A 23,881-nucleotide genomic window follows, 5' to 3' on the forward strand; every position below is an offset into this window, starting at 1 on the left:
TTTTTACTTTTATGACTAATAATGCTGCTATTACCATTATCTACACATCTTTTGTGTGGATATATTTCATTTCTCATGAGTATATACTTGGGAGTGGAATTTCTGGAAGATAATTATTTTCAGAGTATAGAGTACAGTTTGGATGATGTCAGTTTCATTGAAAGGCGTGTCCTAATGTTAGCAGTGTCCATCCTGGGAGAGGAAACACTTGGCTGATTTCATGGGGCTAAGGAGGAAAATTACAAAATGAGCCTAGAGCACTTTGTTCTGCCAGCAAGTAGGGAAGAATGGGGGAACATGTAAAAACGCACGAAGTCCAGCTTAAAGAGACTCCCATTGGACAACACTAATTTTACTCTCAAGTAATGATCATAATGGAATATGAAGGGCCTTTCTTCAAGGGCTCCCTGACAACCCTGAATAAGTCTACTTAGATTATAAGGCAGCTTCAATTTTTCTTCTTAATTTCCTTCAGTCAGGGTCATACTTGCAGTACCATCTAATGATTGTAGTAGACTTCAAAAACTATCTCTGTTAATGTCTGTCAATGTCTATCTATCTTACATTTTGCACAAGAACACATCCAAGAGGAAATACATGAAACAAATGATTAGAATGATTGCTTATGAAAGGAATAGAAGTGCCATGGAGAAAAGAAAATGAGTGAGTATTTTAAATTATGTTACTGTATTTTACTATAGTATGTCCAGGGTTTAGATTTACTTCTAGCGGAAAGAAATTGTGTTTTCTCTGTGTGCCATATGTTGCTCTAAGCATGGGTAGTTCTTTGAGGGGGTTTTCCACAACAAATATGGAACATTAAAAAATTTAAAGATACCAAGTTTTTTTATTTATTGATCCACTGCCTTATAATTTTTATCATTGTGGTGGCATTTTGGAGATCTGATTTCAAACATTTTGTCCTAAGTAGATACCTTTAAGACAAATGAGTTTTTAACAGAGTATGGGTATAAACTATTAATATTTTTTACTTTTCTTAAATGAATAATTGCATCATGTGTTGAGGCTTTTAAAACGATGTTCCTACTAGTAATAGGTGAATACTAAAGTGTTTATGTGCAAAACGACATATCTGAAATTTGCTTTAATATGCTAAACAAAAATAATACTTGAAAAAGGGCTAGAGCTTATAAGTAATCCTAGCTTGTGCGAGAGGAACGGAAAATATATGAAAGGTGTACAAACTGGAAAGTCACCTCTGTTGCATTCTGGGACATGTAGTCCCAAAGTGTGTGCAGGCTCACACACTTTACCTACATGAGGCCCCGCTGAATTCCGGGAAATGTATCCCAGGCCCTCCTGGCGTCCCAGGCACTTCCGGCTCCGGGAAGACTATGCGGAACCATTCTGGGAAATGTAGTGTGGGGAATTTTTCGAAGTCGTCGGTACTTCCGCTCCAGGAAGACTGCATAGTAGCCATCTTTTCCACGATTAGAGTAATTTTGGGGGCCAGCTCCTTCGGGAACCTTTTCAGTTTCTCCCAAATGCCCGCGGGGCCAACAGTTAACAGTCTTGCGTTAGGGGAGAAAAAAGAGGAGCGGCGAAGAGCGCAGGTTGGAGGGCGAGGCTGCTGTTTTGCGCTCCCCAGGGCGGGCTGCGTTGAGTTGGTGCATCGCGCGCGGGCGGACCTGGGCCGGGGCTCGCGGGGTGCGAGGGTCCCCACGAGCCGGTGCCAGGGGCCAGCCCTGCCGCTTCCTGCAGTAGCTCCGGGGCGGGTTAGTTAATCCGCGTTTGCTGTTCTTAAGAGAGGGAGAGAGAGGGAGAACGAAGTTATACCTTGCTGACAGAATAATCAGAGGAGAAAATATGAGTCTAAAAGGTTTTAAACTGCCTAGCATATGGATTGTTAGCGATACTAGTGTAATTTCACCTACTTCACGGTGAGCTTCTATAAGCCTGGGAAGCCGAGTTGTCCCTATCCTTATGTACATTATAGGAGGTAGAGGGTTACTGTAATTTATCGGAGATAGAGACACAGTCTTGGAATTTGACAACCTTCATTCCCTCCCAGACCTGATTTGTCAAAAAGCACTGCACAGAAGAGGAGGAGGGAGGCCTACGTGAGTAAGAGTCCTACTTGGGTAAAACTTTTCCTTTTCCACAAAGAGTCACATAATTGGAGAATGTGTGGATCATGTACTAGGACCTGGGAAGTGATTAAGCACTAGTTTCTGAGTTTCAGTCTAAGGGTTTTATGCAGATGAAGCCCTTCGCTGGGGCGCTGGTAAGTAGTACTACTGTTTTTGCTACCCTACAGGTGAGGAGACAAGACAGAGGAAAACAGCTTGTGTGCCCAAGTTGTAGGTGGCAGGACTGCTGTTGGTGAAACTAGGTAGTCTGAGTCCAGACCTGAGTTCATAATCTCTATTGTATTCTCCCTGAACCATAGGGAACAACAGGTACTAGCATGTGAAAACAGATTGGGACCTCGTGGTGAAGATCTTGAGAACAAGGTTTTGCCTATTGTATGAATGTTTAAAAAGCTTTGTGAACTATTTCATTTTGTTTTTTTAAGTAATATTTATATCATGAAGTAACATTTAGTCATGGAAATTTCAGGAAATACAGAAATATATAAAAAAAAATTGAGGGGCTGGGGATTTAGCTTAGCGGCAAAAAACGCCTGCCTGGCAAGTGCAAGGTCGTGAGTTCGGTTCCCGGTACCGGAAAAAAAAAAAAAAATTTGAATTACCTTAACCTGAGGAAGTAAATATAACAATTACGAGTGCCTTTTTGTCAATTCCGAGTGCCTTTTGACTTTTGTCAAAAGTGCCTTTTTTGTCTTGTGTATGCGTCTGCTTAGTGGAGGCTGTTTTCTGTGCGACTGATAGTACCCTGCAGTGCTTCTGAAGTTGTGATCCATAAAACAGAAGTGTTGGCATCACCTAAGTAGAAATGCCTCTCCATGAGCCCCACCTAAGACCTTCTCATTTAGAATTTGTGCATCTGGAAACCAAGGATTATACATTTTAACAAGATTTCAAGGTTGATTCCTGTGTATGCTAAAGTTTGAGAAATGTGGAACAGGATCTTGTTTTTTTTTGTTTTTTTTGTTTTTTTTCCTTCTGGTACCAGGAATCAAACTCATGACCTTGTGCTTGCCAGGCAGGTGCTTTGCCACTGAGCTAAATCCCCAGCCCCTAGAACAGGATCTTAATCTAGAAACTCAGGCCTAAAATATTGACCCAGCTTGATGTCATGAGCTGGCCAGGTAAACTTCTTCTTAGTCCAGTGATATTTTCTTTTCCACAAACTGTCCTTTTTTTTTTTTCTTTTTTTTTTTTTGGTATCGGGAATCGAACTCAGGACCTTGCGCTTGCCATGCAGGCGCTTATGCCACTGAGCTATATCCCCAGCCCTTCTACAAACTCAAGTCTTGGCAAGATCAGGACATGAGCAGAAGGCAACCTGGCAAGTCTACAGTTCAAATGAACTCTGTTAGAAGTGATGAAGATATGTTTCCCTCAGACTGTGGTAGTGGATTCATTGCCCTATTCTTATAGCAGATGACTTACTTTTTTTTTTTTTAGGCAGGGTCTCACTATGTAGTTCAGGCTGACCTTAAACTCGCTATGTAGCCTAGATTGACCTCAAACTCGAGGTGATCCTCCTGCCTCAGCCTCCCAAGTGCTGGGATTACAGGTGAGTGCTACCACACTCAGCCTAGAGGACTTCTTGAAGTGGGAAGATTTGACTACTAATTATGGGTAGTGTTAAATATTATTGCTATAGTTATCTCCATTGTTGTTACTACTAGTACTATTACTACTATGAGGATTCCTGATTTGTTTTAAGTTTTTACTTTTTTATCTGATTCTACAGTTACAGAAAACTTGCCAGATGGCATAAAGAAATCTGATGTGCCCAGCCCAGATTCACCAATTGTGTTTTACCTATTTGTTCTGTCAGTGACCATCTGCCACATATCCTAGGTATGTACCTGTAGCCAAAGACACTTAAATTTGTTTTAGCTTGCTGTAACAAGGAAGCCACCACTGCAGAGAATTAGGTATGGAGTGTCTTGGGAAGAGGCAATTAAGAGGAGATAGTTATAAGGGTTTAGCTTCTGTTACCTGATTTAAGAAGAATTTTAGGTAGTGAGTGTTTGTTCTGCACTGAATGCTATCAAGAAGAAATTTGATACCTGAATTTTATAATAATTTTTACGTAGGAAATGCGATAAGCAAGGTGAGATTAGAGCTGTAGCTGGAAGTAAATGAATTACCCATGTTAACCGGGAGAGATACTCATTTGGTTGGTTTTGTCATTGTAGAATGTCTCTGTGTTATAGGCTCTTTGTTTTTCTTCTTGTTTGCTGTGATCATTGAGTGGCCTTGCCTGATTCTTGCTGATTATCAGAAAACACCAAGTTCTGCTCTTCCTTGCTGTTAGTTGTCAGAGCTGCTGCTGCTTTTTTTTCTTTTCACAGCTTTCCTTGTGTGTGTATGTGTGTGTGTGTCTCGTTGAAGCATTTGAGAGCAAGCTAGGACAATGGTTAAAATGCAGTTAATTACACCGATAACAGGCTGTTATCTAATCCACAGTCCATATTTCAGTTTGTTCAATTTTTCCAATGGTCCTTGAGAGAAATTTTTTTCCCAAGTGAGAGATGAGCCTAATTATATGCATTACACTTAGTTTTTGTTTCATCAGTCACTTTAATCTAGAATGGTTTCTCAGATTTGTTTTTCTTTTTGCTCTTGATATTTTTGTAAAGTATTGGGAAATTATTTCATGCATGTCCCTATTTTTATTTATTTAATATTTATAATTCAAGCTGTGCATTGTCAGAGCAGAGGTACCACGTAAGTGATGAGGCACCCTTCTCTGTGTCATTTGCGGAGATGAATACACTTCATATGTTTGTCTTACTGGTGGTCTGAACTTTGTTCTTTTGATTAAGGTACTTGCCAGGTTATTCTTTCCTCTGTAATTCTTTGAAACTTTGTAAGTGTCTTATTTCTCACTAGACTTTTACCATTTTTATACTATTCATTGATGATTTTCTAATTATCTTTTATTCTACCTATATTAGCTTATGTATTCTACTTTCTCTTCATGTCCACTTACTGTATGTTTCTTCATTTATAACAATGTGGACTCAGATTCCTGCACTTTTCATTTAAATCAGGTAGAGATTGTCACGTTGTGTCTTCATTGCAGTATTTTATGTTTTATTAGTTTCTTAGCCTCCATACATAAGTGCCAAAAGGGCTCTTCCCACTTAAAAAGAAATATTGAGGACTGGGGGTGTAGCTCAGTGATAACTATGTGCTTAGCATATGTGAGGCCCTGAGTTTGATCCCCAGCATCACAGAAATAAAACATAGAAACATTTCTGTTGAGATAGCAAATTCTTGAAAAGACAACCACAGATACTTTCAGAAGTTTTAAGAAACTTTCACATGAAAGAGCAATAATTTGTGAGCTCTAGGTGTCTTAAAATAGACTTTTGGTAAAATCACATTTTTAAGGATAATTTCAAACTAGGCTATCGCCTGCTTATGGCTGCTGTTATGGAAGGAACTCTGTGTTCCAGGAACTCTGACCATGTTGCAACTCTCCTTTGAGGTTCACATTGTCCTCGCCCTCTTGCAGATGACAGAACTAAGGCGAGGACATGTTAATAATCTCCTCAATGCTGGGTGTGGTGGTGTACACCTGTAATCCCAGCACTCGGGAGGCTGAGGCAGGAGAATCGTTATGAGTTTGAGACCAGCCTGGGCTACAAAGTGAGCTCAAGGCCAGCCTGAACTGCACAGCAGAACTCTGCCTCAAAAAGACAAAAAAAAAAAAAAAATTCCTCAAGGTGACACTGCTAGTGAGTAGCTGTGCCACCGTTCAGCCCATACATACCAATTTCAGAGCCTGCTCCTGCCTGGAGTGCCTCAGGGTATGTCCCAGAGTGAGAATCATTAATGTACAAGCACAGGCACACTGGTTTTGAGGCCACCCAGTGTGCTTGGATGGGCTGTTCTGTGGACTGCCACCAAAAGGGGTAAAGAGGTACCTGATGTCAGTGTTGTGAGCTCGCAGGGTTCCAAGGAGCCGAGTACCCGGTGTCCAATGACCTTCTCTCTTTGTAGCTCTGCTGCCTTAGGGCTCTGTGCTTTCCCAGAAGGAAGAATTCAAAATGAGCACACTGAAGGTGAGTAGAGCTTGCCTTCCTCCCTATTAAAGATGCCACTTTAATGCTGAGATAGCAGGTTTTCCTCTGTCAAGGAGTCAGCGCATTTGAGGGCCTGTGGAGTGTGCCTGGTGCTCATTTTGTCCCTTTTTAAAGTTAACTGCTTTTGGTTTTGGTTTTATTTCATCATTTTTTATAATACAAATAGACATGTAGAAAAACAATAGACTTGAAAGAAAACCTATGCTTACAAGATGGCTGCTTTTCTATTTCTGTAATCTGTATCATATATATTCATATGTTTGTATTTATAACATAGATACAATTTATTTTTATTTTTTGTGGTGCTGGGGATTGAACTTTTGGCCTCATGCATGCTTAGCAGCAAGCAGTCTACCACAGAACTGCCCCCAGATGCAATTTAATTCATGTTTTCTTCTTTAATATTATGTAACACTCATTTTTCATTCCTGTATCCTACATCTATCAAATTTGTGTATCCAGCTTTTAAACTATTCTATCTAGATATGTGGTTAGTTTAGGAATTTTGCTCTTTTAAGAACACTAAACTGACAGTTTTCCTGCATTCAACTTTTTCTGAAAGAATTATTTTTGAAAAATCCTGCCTTTTTTTTTATCCTTAACATACTAAGTATCCCGAATTGAAAAGAAATGTTCTATATTTGATACCTTGAGTATTTTTCATAGACTATTCAAATGTGGCACACAGCATCAGTTTTGACTTCTGCTTCCAGGAGAAAACATTGGTTTTTTTGTTGGTTGGTTGGTTGGTTTTTTTTGTTTTTGTTTTTCTCCGGTACCGGGAACTGAACTCACGACCTTGCGCTTGCCAGGCAGGCGCTTTTGCCGCTGAGCTAAATCCCCAGCCCCTTGAGAAAACATTGTTAAGACATTTTTGTGCTACCACAGCCAGATTCTAAGTTCCCTTGCCCAAGCCTTACCCTGTGTGTATTTTAATTCCTGATCTCTTTTTTCCTTTGCGTATGTATGGGGTTTTGCACTGAACTATATCCCTGCCTCCTCTCCTATCTGCCCTCCTCCTTGCCCTTTTTTATCTTGAGACAAAGTATCACTAAATTCCCCAGGCTGGGCTCAAATTAGCCATTCTCCTAGGGAAGCAGGCTAGAATGGTAGGATTACAGGCCTGTATCACCATGCCTAGGTCCTTTGTATTTGTTTTTTTTTAATCAAAGTAATATGTGACCTTAGTGTAAGACGTCTGTTAGTACTACATAGACCTGCTAAGCACGCATGCTCCGTCACTCCAGCTATGCCCCGGAGCAACAGGATGCCCACATACTTGGTCTCATCTTCACTATAAACATAAAGAAAGGGGGTTGCGAAAAAAGAGGAACTCACTGAGGCTGTCATGGAAAACTGAGGAACCATGGTGTTGTATTCCAGGCAGAAACCGTATGTCATTCAGAGGTCTGGTATGCCGTTTTGGTTTGTCTGAACATGTTGTGCTACTTCTCACTTGGCTCCGGCCTCAGTGGGAAGGCGGTTGCTATCAGACACTGTGGGAACTACATTAGTAAATAAGTCTGGGAATTAAGTGATGTAAATGAAAATGTAAACGTTTTTTAGTGCAGGGTGCAGCGGTTAGATGTTTAGAGAGTACATATTACAGTGCTCTTTAAGAGCACCAGGTAAATATTCAAAGCTTTCTGATAGCATTTTTAGTAAGGCAGAGGAAAATTAGCGTACGGCATCATGAGTTGGAAGGAAAAGGAGCAGAAAAATCTACAAATGGTTCAGAATCCAGAGAAACTTCCCACCCATTCTCCCCACTCGGGCCACCCCTCTTCCAGTGGATGTTGTTACATGGGTGCTGTGTGCGTGTTTGTTGTAGGAAGCACTGACCTTCAAGGACGTGGCTGTGGCCTTCACTGAGGAGGAGCTGGGGCTGCTGGACTCTGCCCAGAGGAAGCTGTACCAAGACGTGATGGTGGAAAATTTCAGGAACCTCGTCTCAGTGGGTGAGGACAGCCTCCCTCTGGAATATCTTTGTGACCTTGGAGTTTTAAAACTTTGGAGCTCTTTTTTTTTTTTTTTTTTTTTTTGAGACAGGGGTCTCACTATGTAGATCAGGCTGGCCTTGAACTCACTGTGTTGCTCAGACTGGCCTTGAACTCACAGCAGTTCTCTTGCCTCAACTTCCTCAGTGCTGGGATTATAGCTCTGTGCCACCACGCCTACTTTGGGGCTCTTAAAGTGATACCTTCATAGCTAATTCCTTGTGAACAGGATATTTCAGGATATTTTTTCAGTTTTATTTTGTTAAAAAAAAACTTGAATGGACAATATACTGCTATTTCCTGTCTATTTTTCAAATTTCATTCTTGTCTCATTAGTGAATTACAAAACCAGTTGATTACTGAATCCTACCGGCAGTTTTCCTGTCTTACATGCTGGGCAGATCTCTTGCCACTGAGCTATATACCCAGGCTCCTATGAGCAATTTCTAATGAAAATGAGTGCTGCTCCGGAAGAATGATACATATTGCATTAAAAACTGGCCAAATGGATGAGTAACATGAGAGCCAATGGGAAGAGAATTGATGCAAACAGGCATTAATTAAAAATCGGTCATTCAGGGGCTGGGGATTTAGCTCAGAGGCACAGCGCCTGCCTGGCAAGTGCGAGGTCGTGAGTTTGATTCCCGGTAGCAGAAAAAAAAAAAAAAGAAAAAGATCATTCAGAATTTTTATTTGTTAATATAAATTATGTACATGTGTCAGTCATGAAATAAGCAGTATTCTTCAGTGGGTCATGGGTTCGAGGGAAAGTTTTAAAAGATAGTTTTCAGTATCTTTGGTGTGCTGTTGAAGCTCAGATTTTTTAATACATTTTAGTTCTAGTGTGTTTGTTTTAAGCTTATATAATGCTACATGTTCCTAGAGCATCAGCTCTTCGAAGGAGACAGTTCACATGTAGAAAGAAAAGAGAAGCTTTGGGTGATGAAGGCAGAAACCCAAAGAGAAAGAAATTTACGTAAGGACCAAGCAGTTATAACTTGTTGCAGTTCATTGTCTGTCTGCTTTGCTCATCACCCTTGTTATTGTCCCCTGGCCCAGACTGCCAGCTCTCTTCTGGATTATTGGAGCAGCTTTGTTACTCATTGCCCTACTCCCTCCCTCTTCCTCTCCTACTTCCTATTGCCTACGTGGCAGCCAAAGTGATCGTTTAGCCTTAGGTTAGAGTGTGTTACTCCCTTGCCCAAAATTCTGTTATGCAATTTTTTGTTTTTGTTTTTGTTTTTGTTTTTTTGGTCTTTTTGAGACAGGTTTCGCTATGCAGTTCAGGCTGGCCTTGAGCTCACTTTGTAGCCCAGGCTAGTCTCAAACTTGGCAGCAATCCTCCTGCCTCAGCCTCCTGAGTGCTGGGATTACAGGCGTGTGCCACCACGCCTGGCTTGTTGTGCATATTCTACCTAGAGTAAAACGTCTGCCTAAAAAGTGGCTAATAGAGTCCTTTGTGGTTAGGTCTTCATCCTCCACTACCCCTCTTCTGTCCTCTCCCTCATGTTCACTTTTTCCAGCCACACTGTCCTCCTTGCAGTTTCTTAGACTAGCCAAGGTCACTTCTGCGCCAGAGCCCTTTGTGCGCTCTCTCTGCCTGGAATACTCATTCACCTCTAATCCTCCCGCTCCCTTTCTTTCCTTCATTCAAGTCTGCTTTCTGTTGTTATTGTGTGTGTGTGTTTTTCCAGTATTGAGGACTGAACCCAGGGCCTTGTGCATGCTAAGCAAGTGCTTCACCACTGAGCTACATGCCCAGCCCCTTGGCTCATTTTTAGTATCATGAGCGTCTTCTGATCACCCCAAAAATACAGTTCTCCCTTTACTCTCAGTGCCCTCCGTTATTTCTGTGTAAACATCAATCATCACCTCATATATGGGACTGTAATCTTTAGGAGTGTAGTACTTTTGCCTTATGTTTTTTGCTGTTTTCTCAGTTCTTACAGCAGTCGCAGTACATGACAGGGTGAATATTAGGTGAATAAATGAATGAGTTAATGGATATGAAAAGCTGTCCTCCATAGCTAATAAACACACCAGGGTAAATAATATTTTTTGTCTTCCGATGAATTCCTAATCTAATTCTAATTTGTAGGAGGGTGTATATGTGTGTTTGCGTATCTGTTCAAGTTGATCCACATCTTGGGGAACCTGTAGCATTATAATAGTAACCAAACAGCATAGCATACTTTCTCAGGGACTTCATTTCAGCAGTTACAGCAGAGCATATTCATTTGAAGAGGGAATATTTTGTCTACTTAGGTATTTATGCATAAAAAGAAATAAAGTTCTGTTTCCTTATCTCATAACAGAGAAGAAAAAGCCTCGGAATATAGCTAACTGTGAATTAGCCTTTCCCTTAAAATATTTGCCGCACTCCATCCCATTTGCTTCTTCCAAAGTCCATAACTACTACAAGGAATGGATCTTTCATTGTTATTTCTACAAACATTCTGTATGTATATAGATTTATATGACCTTAGAAGGCATTTCATGCAGTGACACCATCACTGCTTGTGTCAGATCTCTATTTTTAATCTATTTCTTCTAAATATTTATTAAGAGCTATTAAGCTTATTTCATAGTTCACTAATATACTTCATTTATTAATCTGAAAAACAATCTTGTTTAAAAAAACAAATAGGAAAACACATTGTTAAAAGCAAAATAAATCTACAGTATATTTAGAATTTTGCATGCTATCAAAGAAACAGTATCCTTTCTTTGTCTCTGAATTTTTTTAATTAACGAAGTTTATTGGTACAAGCTGGGCATGGTGGTGCATGCCTGTAATCCCAGCACTTGGGATGCTGAGGCAGGAGGATTGCTGGGAGTTTGAGGCCAGCCTGGGCTACATAGTCAGTTCAAAGCCAGTCTGAACTACATAGCAAGATCTTGTCTCAAAAAAACCAAAAAGAAAAAATAAAAAGTTTATTGGTACATTTTAGGTATACATAATAATCACGTTCATCATAGGGAATTTGTATCTGTACATGATCTATTTTGATTCTTTTTTTCTCCCCTTTTCCCTTACCTTCCCTTCAACCCCTCTTCCCCTCCCTATTTACACAAAAGCTTAGTTTCCATGTTTTCCTTCTTTTCTTGTTTCCTTTTCCCTTCCTTTCCCCTCCTCCCTCCCTAGTTCCCCTTCGCATTTGAACATTTTCTTCCTGTTCCGCAGTTGTCTCTGAATTTGGACTCTTTCTTGGGGAAGTAGAATCATGCTAGAGAGACAGTACAAAGACCTCTGAAAGAGGCTGATGCTGTAGCTCCATGGTAGAACTCTTGCCTAGCCTGTGTGAGACCTTGAGTCTTAAATTCAATGCTCAGCACTGAAATTAAAAAAAAAAAAAAAAAAGTCAGGAGGACTCAGTGCACCAGTCTTCATGATTCACCCCAGCTGATTCTTACCGCCTAATTTTTTCCTAGGCACTGATTTATTTGTTGTGCCACTGCCTCGGGTATAAGGTATAACTTTTTGCCTTCTTGGCAACACTGCACTTCCTAGCCCTTGTATTTCAAATATGTAACTTCAAAATGCTCTTCTGCATATGCATTAGCTCAAACTTAAACATAGGCTTAGTAGCAGTACAGAATCCTAGAAATCAAACTGGAATTCATCTATCCATGCATTGTTCTAGTACCATCTAACTCCCGGACACTGTTCGGAGCAGTGGTTATGAAGCTCTGAGCTCCACAGAATTTTATCTTTACTGATATCTTGTTGTGGTAGGAAAGACATATAATTTTAAAGGATTTAGGTAGTTATCGAGTTAATAACACTTAGTTATTGTGGGCTGATCAGGCCTGAAATCTCCCAAATGAGTGGATGGCAAGGGCTTAAATAAATGAGACAACTGAAATGATTTTAGGGCTTCAGGAGGGTCCAGCTCTTACAGAATTTGAGATTCTCTGGGTTAAGACAAAGACTTCTCTGGTCAGCCAATATTTATTAGGTTTTCAAACAAAGGAGGTGGAAACTCAAGAAAACCCAGGAATCTAGCAGCAACTTGGGAAATATTATGTCAGTCAGGAGAACTACCTTATCTTTAGCTTGGCATTTATTGTAGGCGTGTGGAGCCTGCAGCTACAGTCTCCTTTTAGTTAATTGAGGTTGGAGCCAAAAGTCCTCACCCTGTGGCCTTCTTGTGTCCTTTGAGGCGTCACAGCTTCACAGGCCAATACAGGCCTCAGTAGTGACTAGTAACTCGTAGAGGTTCACTTACTATGAGTCCTCTGCCCATCTCTAGACAAGGTACCTAAGCTTTGGACAACTCACAAGTAAACATGGAAAACCAATTGGTTAATATGAAATCCTGCTCAGAGCCACTTTGTAGTGGTGGTCTCCATCAAGTAGTATGTCAATAATTGTATTTTTAAATGAGTTTCATTAATACTGAGTAGTGGGAGTTTACTGGATCACTTCTTGGTTTGTTTTTCTTTTCTTTTTAATCTCTTGGTTTCTGCCAGAGTATAAATCAGAAAACTTCATATATGATGAAAAAGATAACCTGAGCCATCCTGAAATTCATTAAAGTCTCTTGCTGTGTCCTAAGTATGAATCTTTGAATAAAACTTACACTTGTCTATATCTCTAAATTGTTTGTCCTTAGAGAATAAACAAAGTGAATTAAGGACTATTCAAGACAGAAGATCCCATGAAGAGCTTTCCTGCTGGCAAATCTGGCAACAAATTACAAATGACTTAACCACGTTTCACAACTCCATGATAAATAATTCTCAATTCCACATACAAGGTGATCCCATCTGCCATGTTGGGGTAGGACTATGTATTCAAATTTCTGAAGATGAAAACTGTCTAGAAAATCATGAAACAGATGTTCTCAAGGATACTGGAGATCCAGAATTTTCAACTTTTAAAACCCTGAATTCATGGAGGAAAACTTCCTTGACTGAATCACAGAATATTCAGAATAGATGTCAGCAGATTTCCATGAAACATAAACTGTGTCAACGTAAACAAGGTGTTGACCACGTCAGCTGGATTTCAAGTCACCATGATGATCATAGAATATACAAAAGTGAAAAATCTTATAGTTCCAATGATTATGAGGAAAATAACATACAGAGTTCAACGTTTTATCAGCATAAGATGACTCACCCAGGACAGAAACTTGTCTTCACTGATCTCTCTAGCCTTGATCCTCAGCAGCAATCACACGCTGGAGAGAAATCTCAGATGTGTATTGAATGTGGAAAGGGTTCCCCAAATAGCTCAGTTCTTTGTGTTCATCGGAGGGCTGACCTGGGAGAAAAACCTGAGTGTGGTAAGGAATTGAGTGAGAGCTCACATCTACAGACACATCAGAAAGTTCACGCAATGGTGAAACCATACAAATGTGGGCAGTGTGGGAAAGATTTCCGTCGTAGATCAGCCCTTACTGTTCACAGTAAGGTCCACACAGGCGAGAAGCCTTATAGTTGTGAGGCGTGCGGGAGGTCCTTCAGTCAGGCCTGTCATCTTCAGGACCATCAGAGAGTCCACACTGGGGAAAAACCGTTCAAATGTAATGCATGTGCCAAGAGCTTTAGTCGGAATTCACATCTTCAGTCCCATCAGAGAGTACATACAGGAGAGAAGCCATACAAATGTGAGGAGTGTGGGAAGCATTTCATTTGTAGCTCAAATCTTTACATTCATCAGAGGGTCCACACAGGAGAAAAACCCTATAAGTGTGAGGAATGTGGTAAAGGCTTCAGTCGGCCTTCAAGTCTTCAAGCCCATCAAGGAGTCCACACTGGAGAGAAATCATACATCTGTACTCTATGTGGTAAAGGCTTTACTCTGAGTTCAAATCTTCAAGCCCACCTGAGAGTCCATACTGGAGAGAAACCATACAAATGTGAGGAGTGCGGGAAGAGCTTCAGGAGGAACTCGCATTATCAAGTTCATCTAGTGGTCCACACAGGAGAGAAGCCCTATAAATGTGGGATATGTGGGAAGGGGTTCAGTCAGAGTTCCTATCTTCAAATCCACCAGAAGGCCCACAGTATAGAAAAACCTTTCAAGTGTGAGGAGTGTGGACAGGGCTTCAATCAGAGCTCACGACTTCAGATTCACCAATTGATTCACACTGGAGAGAAACCATACAAATGTGAAGAATGTGGAAAGGGATTCAGTCGAAGAGCAGATCTTAAAATTCATTGTAGAATTCACACAGGAGAGAAACCATATAATTGTGAGGAATGTGGGAAGGTCTTCAGGCAGGCCTCAAATCTTTTGGCCCATCAAAGAGTCCACAGTGGAGAAAAGCCGTTTAATTGTGAAGAATGTGGGAAAAACTTTGGTCGGAGCTCACACCTTCAAGCCCACCAAAAAGTCCACACTGGCGAAAAGCCATACAAATGTGAGGAGTGTGGAAAGGGCTTCAAATGGAGCTTGAATCTTGACATGCATCAGAGAGTCCACACTGGAGAAAAACCATACAAGTGTGGGGAGTGTGGTAAGTTCTTCAGTCAGGCTTCAAGTCTTCAGCTTCACCAGAGTGTCCACACTGGAGAGAAACCATATAAATGTGATGTGTGTGGTAAAGTCTTCAGTCGGTCCTCACAACTGCAATCTCATCAGAGAGTTCACACGGGAGAGAAACCTTACACCTGTGAGATATGTAGTAAGAGCTTCAGTTGGCGATCAAATCTTACAATTCATCACAGAATTCATGTTGGTGATAAGTCTTATAAAAATAATGTTGGTAAGGACAGAGAATTCACACAAGAACAAAGTTCTATAAAATGTTTTTGAAGATGTGTCGTGAATTTTTACCCTCACATTTCAGAAGAAAACTTGTTTCATTTGTCTTTTCTATGGCTGTTCTTGCCACTGTGGCTCAGAGTATGCAGCAGAAAGAACTCTTAAAATTATTATAAGAGATGTAGTCAGAACATTGACCTTTCTCAAGTGTTACTCAGAAGAGAGGCCTTAGTGTTCCCTAAAACTTTAATTCCATAATGGCAGCGATTGCTGGTAATCTACACAATCAGTATTGTAAGATAGTTTAAAGGTGCTCAGTGTTTATTACATTAGTGGCAAAGTGTGATATTTGAAAATTGTTTTGAGATTACCTCCAGAATACTGTGAATTGGTATTTAGAAAACTTGAAAGTAATGAAGTTAATTCAGGGAGCTAAGTTGAAATAGAAAATCACTCAGTAATACAATTTATAGTATTACTTTGGCATTTCCCTGTTATGATTAGCAACTGTCCTCCCTAGCGTTATCATTTTCTTTTTCTTCTTCTTTTTCAGGACCTTGCACTTGCCAGGCAGGTGCATATTTCACTGAGCTAAATCCCCAGCCCACCCCCAGTGTTATCAAGTTGGCTTATAACCTGTTGAACTTTAGTGCTCTGTGGATTTTATACAATACAGTTATTTCTCTTGTGACATGATAGACTGAAAATGAATTTTATTCATCTTGTAATAACAGTACACTGCACCCAGCCATGTGTGGGGGCTCACACCTGTAATCCCAGCACTAGGGAAGCTGCAGCAGGAGGATCGCTGCAAGTTTGAGGCCCACCTGAACTAAATAGTGAGACCCTGTCTCAAAAAAAAAGAGGCACTGATATTACACTACTATTTTTTCAGTACTGTTAATGTGGAAGTTTATCAGACAAAGTCACTAAGGATAAACATTTTATAGCAAATATTGGGGTTTTTTGTTTTGTTTTTTGAGACATGGTTTCACTATGTAGTTTAGGCTGGCCTTGCACTCACTATGTAGCCCAGGTTGGCCTTCAACTTGGAGTGATCCTTGTACCTCAGCCTCCTGAGTCCTGAGATTACAGGCATGTGCCACAATGCCCAGCTCAAAATTGATAATTTTTATTTCCACATTTTCATCCAGAATTTGACATGGTTGGCTTCCAAGAGCTTTAGTGTTACTTTTACCAAAACTTTAGTAGACGCTATTTGCAGGTGATAGTCAAGTTCTCTACCCCGCATTCTACCTTTCCCTACCCTGAGAAAAAAGGACAAAAATTGTTAGAATTGGATAAATTTTATCAAACATTATTTGTTTATGAATGATTCTCTTTCTCCTAGTAGTGGGAGTAGGAAAAAGACACCTGGAAGAGGTGTTGATCAGAGTATAAAACAGTGATGGTAAACCTTTTGGAGCTTTCAGTGATAACAAACAGCCCATTGAGGCACACATGCCATAGGTTTGCCACCACTGATAATGTTCATCCCTTTGATAGAGTAGGAACTTATAATTAGGAAACTTAAATAGAAGAAATGAATAACAAGCACAATAGTGATTTTACTGTGTTGTGAACATGAAAAGTGTTCAAGAGATTTTTTAATTTAAAATGTTAACATACATTAAAAAGTTGCACATTTATCGGATACTCCCAGATATTTCAGTAAGAATTTAACATTTTATCTACTCCTGCAATAACAAATACATTAAAGTTACTATCAAGAATTATGACATAGAAGAATAGTGTAGTTTAGGGTCATCACATAACCTTAACTCTTAGTGATTAGTGCACCCAGTTGTGTGGGAGGTTATTCACCTGTATATGAATACAGAGAATGCAGGATTGTTTTCCACATTTAACTTCCATGAAATACTATTACAGTAGTAAAGGTGCAGAGTATAATTTGAAAAATTATTAAAATATTAATATCTTGTAATTAAGGGATAAAGTGGCTTATAAAGCCAAAATTAAAGAGTGGAACTTGAAGTCAGTTATAAAAGAAATTGTGTAGTTGAAATATACAGATGTACTGATGAATAAGAGTATATATTTTTGACTAATACTTTAGGCATAAGTTTATATAGCCTAGATGGTTTTAGTGTAACTCCAGTATAAGGAATTGATGCCTCCTAATTCTTGTTAGACTTCCATACTGGCTAAGTGGATAGCCCAGGGCAGTGGTATTTCAAGTGCCTGGTCTGGTTGGGAGAACTAGTGAGTCTTTCTAAATACTGTCTGGCCAAGAGACTTGCACTGTGGGGAAAATGATGGAAAATGTTTACAAAGTTGCAGGGCAAATCCTGAATATGAAAGGAGTCAATTAAGTTCTGGAAATAAAATATAACAAGGATTTTTATAAAAAGTGCATAGGGAGAAGACAGCTTGATGCCAGTGGAGTCTAGTCATGAAAACATACTGTTAAGTAGGATCAAAGCCCATTTATTTCTTAGGAATCTCAGTGATATTTAAAGCTTACTTGTTAAGGGGTTTTGATGAAGTATATATACAATGGAAAAGGTAGGTTTCCATAATTTCCTGTGATTTCTTGGATCACACCTTTACATGCTAAGTATGTCAGGTTGTGGTACCCCAAACTGTGTTAGATGACACAGGTCCTGGGCCTTTGATGTTTTGTTGTTCTAAGTAGATATCATTGTAATTCACCAACTCTCAAGGTAATTTGTATTTTACTGGATTAAGCCAAGGATTGGCAAACTACTTCCTCTGGCAAATCCAGCCTAGTGCAGTTAAAATTTTACTGGTATATTGTAATGCTTAGTTTATGTTTCTGTGGCTGCTTTGTTGCTGCAGTGACAGTTGTGACAGTATGGCCCACAAAACTGAGAAATTTGTCATCTGGCCCTTTATGAAAAACTTTCAAAACAGGAAAACAACATGAAAAAATAAGCCAATACATACCAGTTATAACCATCAATGTAAATGGTCTCAATTCACCAATTAAAAAAAAAGAGACTGGCAGAATGGATCAAGAAGATCCACCAATGTGTTGCATTCAAGAAACACATTTAGGGACTAGGGATCTAGCTCAGTGGCACAAGTCCCTGCCTGGCAAGGTCTTTTTTTTTTTTTTTTAAGTGCAAGGTCTTGAGTTCGATTTCCAGCACACAAAAAAAGAAACATTTAACCCAAAAAGAAATTTGTACACTAAAAGTAAAAGGATGGTAAACAATTCTTCATGCCACAGGAACCCAGAAAAAAGCAGGGGTCGCTATTCTATTTGCAGACAATGCAAACCTTAAGCCAAAACTGATCAAAAGAGATAAGGTCATTACATACTTGTTAAGGAAAAACTCCAAGAAGAGATAACAAAAATAAATATGCACCAAGCACACATTCATCCAACTACATAAAAGAAATATTAACAGACATGAAAAACCAAATAAGTACTAACATAATTGTACTAACATAACCCCACTCGTGAATAGATCAACTAGACAAAAAAAAACCCCACTCTTACAGATAGATCAACTAGACAAAAAAACCCTGCTCTCACAAATAGATCAACTAGAAAAAAATCACCAAGGACATATTAGACTTAAACCAAGCCTGTGAGTAAACAGACCTGGTAGATATCTATAGAATGTTCCACCCCAAAACAAGAATACACATTCTTCTCAGCTGCACATGGAACATTCTCCAAAATAGACCATATATTAGCTAACAAAACACATTTAAGAAAATGTAGAGTAATTGAAATTATCCCATGCATACTCTGATCATAGTGCAATGAAATGAAATCAGTGACAAAGGAAATCACAAACACTACATAAACATGGAAATTAAGCACCCTTCTGAACAACCAATGAGTCACAGGAAATTAAAGACAATTAAACTGTATATTCCATTAAATGATAATGCTGTTACAACATACCAAAACTTATGGGATGCAATGAAAGCAGTCCTCTAAGGGAAATTTACAGCAATGAACTCACACATCAGGAAAACAGTATGAGCTCAAATAGCCTAATGTTGAACCTTAACCTTCTAGAAAAAGAACAAATCAAACCCACACTTCATATGAGAAGATGATAGAGATAAGAGCAGAAATTGATGCAATAGAGACTAAGAAAACAATACAAAGAATAAATGAATCTAAAAGTTGGTTCTTTGAAAGAGTAAGTAAAATTGATAAACCATTAGCCAACCTCATGAAAAAGTAAAAAAACAAAACAAAACAAAACAAAAAAACCCCACAAATTCAAGCAACTAGGAATGAAAAGAGGTAAATCACGACAGATTCCCACAGAAATCCAGGAGATCATCAGTATCTACTATGAGAACCTATATTCTAATAAGATGGAAAACAAGAAATGGGCAGGTTCCTAGACAGTTGAATGGCCAAGACTAAATCAAGAAGATATAAAAGTTCAGAATCACCTGAGATCAGTCAATGAAATTAAAAACATAATTGAAAATTTACCAACAAACAAAAGCTCAGGTCCTGACGGATTTACTGTCAAATTTTACAAGAAATTTAGAGAAGAATTAATGCCACTAATGATGAAACTTTAAAGACATTGAAAGGGAAGTACTTCCAAAATCATTCCTGGAAGCAAGTATTACCCTAAAGACTTGGCAAGAATTACCTTCATCTGAGAAGTTTGTATTCATCTCAGATGCCCAGTTTTGGATTGGGTCTTTGAATTTGGAGGGGTCTGATTTTTTTCAATTCTTTATATATTCTAGATAAAAGTCTTCTGTCTGAGGGATAACTGGCTATAAATTCTTCCCACTCTGTCTTTTCACTTTGTTGGTGATTTCTTTTGTTGTGCAAAACCATTTTAATAAGGCAAGATCCCATTTGTTGATTCTTTGTAATATTTCCCTTGCAGTCTGGATTTTGTTTATGACGTCTCTGCCTAGACCTACGTCTTCAAGATTTCTACCTATTTTCTCTTCCTGTAAGAGAAGAGAAAGATTTCTACCTATTTCTACCTATTTTCTCTTCCCATAATTCAGCCTCATGATTCTAAAACCAGAGAAGAATGCAACCAAAAAGGAAAACTGTAGGCCAATCTCCCTAATGAAAATAGATGGAAAAATCCTCAATAAGGTACTGGCAAACAATGCAGCAAATCATTAGGAAGATCATGTACCATGACCAAGTAGGATTCATCTCAGGGATGCAGGGATGGCTTAACATATGCAAATCAATAAATGTAATACACCATATTAACAGAACCAAAGACAAAAATCACATGATCATCTCAATAGATGCAGAAAAAACATTTGATAAAGTCCAACACCCATTCAGAAGAACCCTGCAGAAAATTGGAGTAGGTGGCCTTTACCTCAATCTTACAAAAATCATGTATGACAGACCAACAGCAAACATATTAAATGGTTAAAAACTGAAAGCTTTCACTCTAAAGTCAGAAACAATACAAGGATGTCCAGTATCACCATTTCTATTCAATATAGTTCTGGAAACATTAGCCACAGCAATTAGACAAAAGAAAAGGAATAAAGATAGGAAAGGAAGAAGTGAAATTATCACTATTTGCAGATGACATGATGTTTTACATAGAAGATTCAAAAAACACCAAAAGATGTGTAGATTTAATACCCAAATTCAGTAAGTGTAGCGGGATACAAAGTCAGCACTCAATAGTATTCCTGTACACAAGCAACACACTCAGAAAAATTAGAGAAAGCATACCCTTTACATCTAAAAAAAGAAATATTTTGGAATCAATCCAACAAAGGATGTAAAAGATCTATACAGTGAAAATTATGGTGCCCTAAAAAAGGAAATTAAACAGGATATAGGAAAATTGAAAGCTATTCCTTGATTATGGATAGGGAGAACCAACATAGTGAAAATAGCTGTACTTCCAAAACTGATATACAGAATTAATGCAATCCCAAACTACCATTAGCATATCACAGATATAGAGAAAACACTCCTAAAATTCATTTGGAAGCAGAAGAGACAATAGCAAAAGCAGTTCTGGGCAACAAAGGTAAGTCAGGGGGCATCACAACCCCAGACCTGAAATTATACTACAAAGCTACTGTTATAAAATCAGCATGGTATGGGGCAGGGAAAAAAAAAAAAACAACTGTTATAAAATCAGCATGGTATGGGGCAGGGAAAAAAAAAAAAAAACAGGCCTAAGAATCAGTGGAACAGAATAGAAGATGCAAACCCAACTCCCAAGACATCCAGCCACCTTATCTTTGACAAAGGAGCCAAACATGTTCACTAGAAGTAAAATAGACTCTTTGATAAATGTTGCCCTAAAAAAATGGGCTTTCCACATGCTGAAGACTAGAACTAGACCCATGTCTATCACCATGCACTAAACAAAAATAACAATGGATGAAAGCTGTAAATATTAAAATGGAAACACTAAATTTACGGGAAAGAAAATAGGTAGAAATCTTGAAGACGTAGGTGTAGGCAGAGACGTCATAAAATCCAGACTGCAGAGACTTCATAAACAGAATCCAGACTGCAAGGGAAATATTAAAAATCAACGAATGGGATCTTGCCTTATTAAAATGGTTTTGCACAACAAAAGAAATCACCAACAAAGTGAAAAGACAGAGTGGGAAGAATTTATAGCCAGTTATTCCTCAGACAAAAGACTTTTATCTAGAATATAAAAAGAATTGAAAAACATCAGACCCCCCCCCAAATTCAAAGACCCAATCCAAAACTGGGCATCTGAGATGAATACAAACTTCTCAGATGAAAGAAAAGTGGCATGTAAATACATGAAAAAATATTCAACCTCATCGGTCATTCTCGAGATGCAAATTAAAACAGCACTGAGATTCTATCTCACCCCAGAAAGAATGGCTATAATAAAAAAATCAACTGATAACAAATGCTTGCAGGGATGTGGGGAAAAAGGAACCCCTGTCCACTGTTGGTGGGAGTATAGATTTATGCAAGCATTGTGGAAATCAGTGTGGAGCATCCTTTAAAAACTAGGATTAGAGGTCCCATTCAACCCAGATTTTCTCCTGTTTATCTTCCCAGAAGAATTAAAAGTATCATACCACAGTGATATATGTGGTATCACCCATGTTTATCGCAGCACAATTTGTAATAGTTAAATCCTGGAAACAACCCAAATGCCCATCAACCAAGGAATAAATGAAAAAGATGTGCTTTTAAATTTATTTATTTATTTTTTGTCTTTTTGAGACAGGGTCTTGCTTTGCAGTTCAGGCTGGCCTTGAGCTCACTTTGTAGCCCAGGCTGGTCTTGAACTCACAACAGTCCTCCTGCTTCAGCCTCCCAAGTGCTGGGATTACAGGCATGTGCCTCCACATCTGGCTCAAGATGTGTTTTTTTATATAATGAAGTACTACTCAGCCATAAAGAAGGACAAACTGGAGACTTTTATAGGTAAATGAATGCAACTTGAGGCCATACTCATAAGTGATATAAATCAGATCCACATGTGTAAACATCATATTGTCTCATTAGTGTGTGAAACTGACTGAGTAAATAAGGTCCAAAATGTACAATAGATATTGTGAACTGGAGAGGAGCTGTTAAAAAGAAAAGACAAACTGATGGGGGAAAGGAAAACAAAGGAAGGGGAAAAAATATTTATACACAAGATAGTTAAGATAATTATACAGCTATTTTCTCTTGTTCATTGAAAAGAAAGTTTTGTGCTAATATTGTTTGGACAAGATATCATGCCTATATCTTGTACTCTGAATAACTACTTTGAAGATAAGAATATGCAATGTATTAATTTTTTAAAAAAAATTTTATTTTAAAGAGTAAAAGAAGCATAACAATAATAGGGAGGGCTTACCAAATTACAGACAAAGTGGTAGGAAATTATCAGTGGTTATTGTTTTATATATTGTTATCTACAAGACAGTTTCTCAGGAAAACAAATAGACAAATAATAGTGAGTCACAACACAATGTATTAGTTATTGTTACTCTCGTACTAGTCTGTTTTCAAACTGTTTTACTGTTATTTCTTTCTCTTTAAAAAGAAAAAAAAAATTCTTGATCACTGGCTAAAACAAAATGGTTTGTCTCCCATAGCTGAAAATATCACATGTAGTTTAGGACTTACGCCTTGTTCTATCAGGTTTCTTATATATGACAGTAATTTCTTTGTCTTCAAAAGAAGAGCTTCCCAGAATAGTTTCCTTTTGATTCTCCTGTCTGGCCTTCTCATCGACCGTGGTCTTTAGGTTGGTTCAAAGATGTTAACAACCAGGAACTATGTGTTTCTTCACAGCCAATGAAAGAGAGCTGCTCTTTGATGTGTAGTGTTGAGCAGTTCAATATTCACAGTGTGGATGGCTCTGCTGACCCTGATTTCCTGTCTATATTCAAAATTAAACTTTTCACAAGGTGTGATGGTGCACACTTATAATCCCAGCTACTGCGGAGCCTGAGGCAGGAGGATCATTTGAGGTCAGCTTGGGCAATTTAAATACAACCTATTTCAAAGTTTTAAATATAGAAGGAGTGAGGATATAGTGTAGTGGTACAGTGCTTACCTAGTACATTGAAGGCCTTGTGTTTACTCCCCAATTCCATAAATAAACTTTGTGTGTTTAGTTCTGTTTGCCTTATGAACTATTAAGTTTCAGTTCTCACTTGTCATCATGGGCTTGATTTCAGGCTTCTTGGACATTCTCCTAGTTTAACTTTGAGATTGGGTACATACAAACATTTTGGGGGACTTTTATATATTGCCAACATTTATTTGTGTTTTTTGGTTTGGGTTTTTTTTTTAAATACAGTCTTACTATGTAGTTCAGGCTGGCCTTGAACTCACTATGTAACTCAGGTTCTCCAACTCACAGTGATCCTTCTGCCTCAGCCTTCCAAGTGCTGGGATTGCAGGTGTGCACCACTCTGCCTGGTTCAAGTATCCATGTTGATGTCATACTTTCCCTCTTTCATTCCTAGTCTGCTAAGAACAGTCACTTCAGAACTCTCAGCGACTCCCCAGTCTTT

The 23,881-nt window shown here is 38.8% G+C and overlaps 1 protein-coding gene across 13 annotated transcripts in view; it reads left to right on the plus strand.

The window, feature by feature from the left end:
* LOC102023400 (zinc finger protein 45) overlaps positions 1-14,956 on the plus strand; it is a 32,704-nt gene extending 17,748 nt beyond the window's left edge. Inside the window, exons 1-6 of one of the 13 annotated variants that reach the window (XM_013508738.1) lie at positions 1,368-1,736; positions 2,033-2,245; positions 3,844-3,953; positions 6,108-6,169; positions 8,022-8,148; positions 12,804-14,956. In XM_013508738.1, the coding sequence (XP_013364192.1) occupies positions 6,155-6,169; positions 8,022-8,148; positions 12,804-14,953 (2,292 nt within the window). In that variant the 5' untranslated portion in view covers positions 1,368-1,736; positions 2,033-2,245; positions 3,844-3,953; positions 6,108-6,154 and the 3' untranslated portion in view covers positions 14,954-14,956. Of the gene's footprint in view, positions 1-1,367; positions 2,246-3,618; positions 3,664-3,843; positions 3,954-6,107; positions 6,170-7,364; positions 7,603-8,021; positions 8,149-12,803 lie in introns of those variants that run through there. The other 12 variants (XM_013508739.1, XM_013508740.1, XM_005412465.2 and 9 more) reach the window with 12 other exon arrangements.
* The last annotated feature ends 8,925 nt before the right edge of the window (positions 14,957-23,881 follow it).

The sequence above is a fragment of the Chinchilla lanigera genome, unplaced genomic scaffold (genome assembly GCF_000276665.1).
Source record: "Chinchilla lanigera isolate Chin_1 unplaced genomic scaffold, ChiLan1.0 scaffold00154, whole genome shotgun sequence".
NCBI lineage: Eukaryota > Metazoa > Chordata > Mammalia > Rodentia > Chinchillidae > Chinchilla > Chinchilla lanigera.